The following is a 4,387-nucleotide window of genomic DNA, read 5'->3' on the forward strand; positions in this document are numbered from 1 at the left end:
TGTTAATTTATTTCAAATTTAGATTTTTTATAAAAAGTTGCCAATTCCCGTGCTGTTTATTGACCGTCCAGTTCCAAACTGTTCACGACCGTTCGAAACAGTCGGCGTTTCAAACGGTCGGTGAAACAGTCGGTGACGGATTTGACAGCAGAAATGAGCGAGAAAGATTTCGCGCGCAAACGCGTTTTCAAAAACATTCAATTGGTGGAACAAGGACAGCTAACCGGTCGTCCTGATCAGCTGTTGCCGGCAGCCAAGCCGCCAGCTTTTTGGCGCGGAAGTCGGGGGGTGTTCAGATGCAATGTTTATCACTCAACAAATTTATGAAAATATTTGTTTTCGCAATAAACGTTTTAAATGTTTTAAAGTGGGGTTTAATAAATGCAATTTATATTATTTCCAGGATAATTGCCAATGTTTGTTATTCTGAAGACCTATACGTTTGAAATAATGATGTGCTTGAACAAAGTTGCTGATTAATTAGTTTCTGTGGAATACATCGAGAATCCCCTCGATATTCGAGGACTGTTCTGAACAGTTTAACAATCAGTCGGGATAATCCAACTTTGAACTGAATACACAATACTTACCTGATGCAGGAAAACAGTTCTCCAGAAGATTTTCACTGTTTTTCCGTCATTTATCCTCATATTTGTCGTGGAAACATCCATAATTTCCAGCGTTCTCCTGACCGCTGCCATATTCTCAAGCCGGAAAGTGACAAAGTGCCAATTACCCAGATCTGTAACCAGATTCAAGAACTCTGGGTTTTCGGGTTACCCAGATTTTGACAACTGCTAACAACATGAAAATCCGGGTAGAATCGACCCAGGCGAAGGGTAGTTTCAGGTTAGCGTGTAGGAAGTGAACAACGCTGACTGGAAACGTCAAAAAGTTGCGTGAGGGCTAGCCCTTTCCGACCAAAACAAAACCGACGTGCCCTTCGTCTGTCATCAGCAGGAGCAGGACGAAAAGTCAAAAACCACCGTCTCCGTCGTCGTCGACCGGATTGCATCCGACCATCGGTCAGCGAAGAAAGTGATCTAAAAGTGTGTTTTCTCGAATATTTGCGTGAGTTTCGTGGTTCTCGGTGAAGCTGGTGAGCGTCTGGATTGTTTTCCCTGGAAAGATTTCGGGAGCAAGTTCTGTATCGAGGCCAAAACGATGGGAGACATCCGCGACTGGCGCCCCTTTATTTACGGTGGAGTGGCTTCGATCACCGCGGAATTCGGTAAGTGCAATCTGAGATTTGTCCGGTTTGAACCGATATTTTGTTCCAAGAAACGGCACTTACATAACGAAGGCAAATCCCTTCCGATTATAGGCGCGAGGTGGTTGACTGTGTGTTTTGTTTTTGTTTTTCTCTTTTTGCCGCAGGCACTTTTCCCATCGATACAACAAAGACGAGACTGCAAATTCAAGGTCAGAAAATCGACCAATCTCACGCGGAGCTCAAGTACAGGGGCATGACGGACGCATTCGTGAAGATATCCAAACAGGAAGGCATGAAGGCACTTTATTCTGGGTAGGTAAGCTGGGGTACGACAGGAAGGGGCGATTCCAATTCGAAGGTGTGATTCACGATACCTAGAAGCTAGCTTGGCTTTACGAGGAAATTTACACTCATTGCGTGGAGATTAGCCTTACAGCTTTCTCACGATATTGGTATGCATGTGTGATCCTTACTTTTTGGAAATCTTATAGATAAAAGTCCTCCATAAACTGTTGATAGCATGCTTGTGAGCTAATAGCAAGTGAGTGTAACTCTTTGCTAGCCATGGATAGATCAAAATCCACAGAGTAACTATCGAAATCTTAGAAGTTATCTCGCTCCTTACTAGTCGCGGACTGAAAACGTTGTCCGTTCCCAATCTGGATGCCTTAACAGTCGTGTCCTTCTAATCCCTTCCAGCATTTGGCCCGCTGTGCTGCGGCAGGCGACGTACGGGACGATCAAGTTCGGAACCTACTATACGCTTAAGAAGGTGGCCACCGAAAAGGGCTGGCTGGTGGACAAGTCGGGAAATGAGAACGTCTGGTGCAACGCCGGGTGTGCGACGATTGCCGGGGCCGTGTCCAGTGCGATCGCCAACCCGACCGATGTGCTGAAGGTGCGCATGCAGGTGCACGGGAAGGGCACGAACAACGCCGGCCTCGCAAGGTGCTTCAAGGAGATTTACGTACACGAAGGAATACGGGGGTTGTGGAGGGTGAGTGTTTGGGAGGGTCGGTTGGGTCACCCAAGGTTGTTATTAAAACGATGGTCTCATAATTGTAGGGAGTTGGCCCTACGGCTCAACGAGCGGCTGTGATAGCGGCAGTAGAACTGCCAGTGTATGACTTTTGTAAATTGCATTTGATGGAGACATTCGGCGATCAAGTGGCCAATCATTTTATGTAAGTAGGAACCAATAATAAGCTGAACGTAGCTGGTTTACATGTATTTTCTCGCCGTAGATCGAGTTTCATCGCGAGCTTGGGAAGCGCCGTGGCATCTACCCCGATAGATGTGATCCGAACGCGCTTGATGAATCAACGCCGAGTGCAGCTTCAGGTGCACAATCTAGGCCCCGGCGGCGGCGGCGGAGGAGGAGGCGGTGGACAGACTGGTGGTGGTGGCCGAGGTGTTGCCGGAGGAGGTGCTGCCATGGCTGCTGTGGCCACTCCGTTGTCCTCGTCATCGGCGGCCAAAATCTACACCGGAAGCTTAGACTGTGCCATCCAAACGGTTCGGAACGAGGGCTTCCGGGCGCTGTACAAGGGCTTTGTGCCGACGTGGGTCCGCATGGGACCGTGGAACATTATCTTCTTCATCACCTACGAACAGTTGAAGCAGATGTACTAGAGTGTGCGAGGCACAGGCGGAACGATGCTATTTAGACTAGAAACAAACAATTCGACAGTGAATCACATAGTTTTTATGTGCGTGTGGATTGCTTATAGGACGTAAGACAATTTAGGACAATGAATCTTTAAACAACGTAAGGTGAAAGTGGTAGAATCACATTCAAATCCCTTACAAAATTTATTTAAAGTTTTTTTTTAAACTAAGTTTGCTTAGCAAAATTGCTTAGCGATTTTTCCTAACAATTTGTACCAAAGGTCTCATTTCACTGATTACAAGCAATTGCATTTGGTGTTTTGCATTTCATTAACCATGCATTCTCACTAACACAACATTTAAACCACCGAATTCTTAGTCCGAAAGGTCGGAAAACAAAAGGCTCGATTTCAAACATTCTACCTTTAGTTTTCTATCTTTGCGACGCAAGATCCGGGAAAATCTTTTGAATCATTTTAACATTAAAGATCGTCGTATTCTGCTAGGCATTTTCTTTACACTTACAACACACGTATCTTCCAAAACATGTATGTTGCATCAAACGAGTGTTATCTACCAAAATAATCTGTTATTGAAAGAAGTATTGTGTTATCCAAGCAAAATTACCCTTATTCGGTTTAAATATCGATTGTTGATCAAATACCTACAATTAATCGTAAAAAAGAAACCTATGATAGCAAAGTCGTTATTTGGAACTGAAGTACTATTAGTAGTCACAACCAAACGACAAACAACAGTTAAACAAATACAGACACACACCTACACTTATTATCATCACCAACAACCTAATGGTTATCCTCTGTACGTGGTACTTGTATAAGTAGATGTTATTTCAAATTTATATTTTGAACATGTGAAAGCAGAATAAAAGAGTTTTAGAACAATCTAATTCAATAGTGGCTTTTTTCGTGATGACCAGACATTGTCATGATAGCGTATCTGAATTTGGTTTAACTGAAGTTTAAGGCCCCTTAGCGTGTCAGCTCAAATTTTGCTCTTCTTATTTGATTCTTATTCCAAACAATCATCAAGCACGATAGTAGTTGTGTAGCCTTTTTATACCAATTCTATAAACAAACAAACAAACAAAAATAGCACCTCTTTGTCTCGGTACTTCCAATGTAAACATTTCGAGAATATGAATCATTTGAAAGTAACTCAAACAGTAAACTACTCTACTTCAATGAATAACTAGGAAACATATCCAAATGTCACGAAAAATGTTAGATTTTTTATGTAACAAACTAGAAATGATCGAATTACGTTCGGTCGGTGCAAACGGTTTAACTGCAATGCTTTTTAACTGCAAGTCCGGTAAGTGCAACAATTTTGCAGTTATCGCACCGCCACCCGTCAAAATTGTGCGCCATGTTAGCCCAAATGAACAGTCGGATGAAGTTCGCGTTCATTTTACGTCAGTTGATGGTTTGTTGACACTGTCAGGCATTGCAGTTATCGGATTTTCGTTCGCTAAGTGAAACGTAAACATGTTGCAGTTATCGAACGTCTACTGTATTTTGGTACGCTCTCTCACTGTTTATGTTT

The 4,387-nt window shown here is 43.3% G+C and overlaps 1 protein-coding gene across 1 annotated transcript; it reads left to right on the top strand.

Annotated features, from left to right (window-relative positions):
* The first annotated feature begins 936 nt into the window (after positions 1 to 936).
* Positions 937 to 3,731, top strand: LOC109432693 (mitochondrial uncoupling protein Bmcp). Its single transcript, XM_019709075.3, has 5 exons — positions 937 to 1,231; positions 1,378 to 1,525; positions 1,913 to 2,210; positions 2,279 to 2,397; positions 2,458 to 3,731. The coding sequence occupies exons 1-5, from the start codon at positions 1,165 to 1,167 to the stop codon at positions 2,843 to 2,845; spliced, it is 1,020 nt and encodes a 339-aa protein (XP_019564620.3). The 5' UTR covers positions 937 to 1,164; the 3' UTR covers positions 2,846 to 3,731.
* The last annotated feature ends 656 nt before the right edge of the window (positions 3,732 to 4,387 follow it).

This window comes from Aedes albopictus, chromosome 3 (genome assembly GCF_035046485.1).
Source record: "Aedes albopictus strain Foshan chromosome 3, AalbF5, whole genome shotgun sequence".
Lineage (NCBI taxonomy): Eukaryota > Metazoa > Arthropoda > Insecta > Diptera > Culicidae > Aedes > Aedes albopictus.

Coding starts and splice junctions, on each gene's coding strand:
- LOC109432693 (XM_019709075.3), top strand. CDS start 1,165: ATGGGAGACATCCGCGACTGGCGCCCCTTTATTTACGGTGGAGTGGCT. Junction 1,526..1,912: donor ATGAAGGCACTTTATTCTGG/GTAGGTAAGCTG, acceptor AATCCCTTCCAG/CATTTGGCCCGCTGTGCTGC. Junction 2,211..2,278: donor GAATACGGGGGTTGTGGAGG/GTGAGTGTTTGG, acceptor TCATAATTGTAG/GGAGTTGGCCCTACGGCTCA.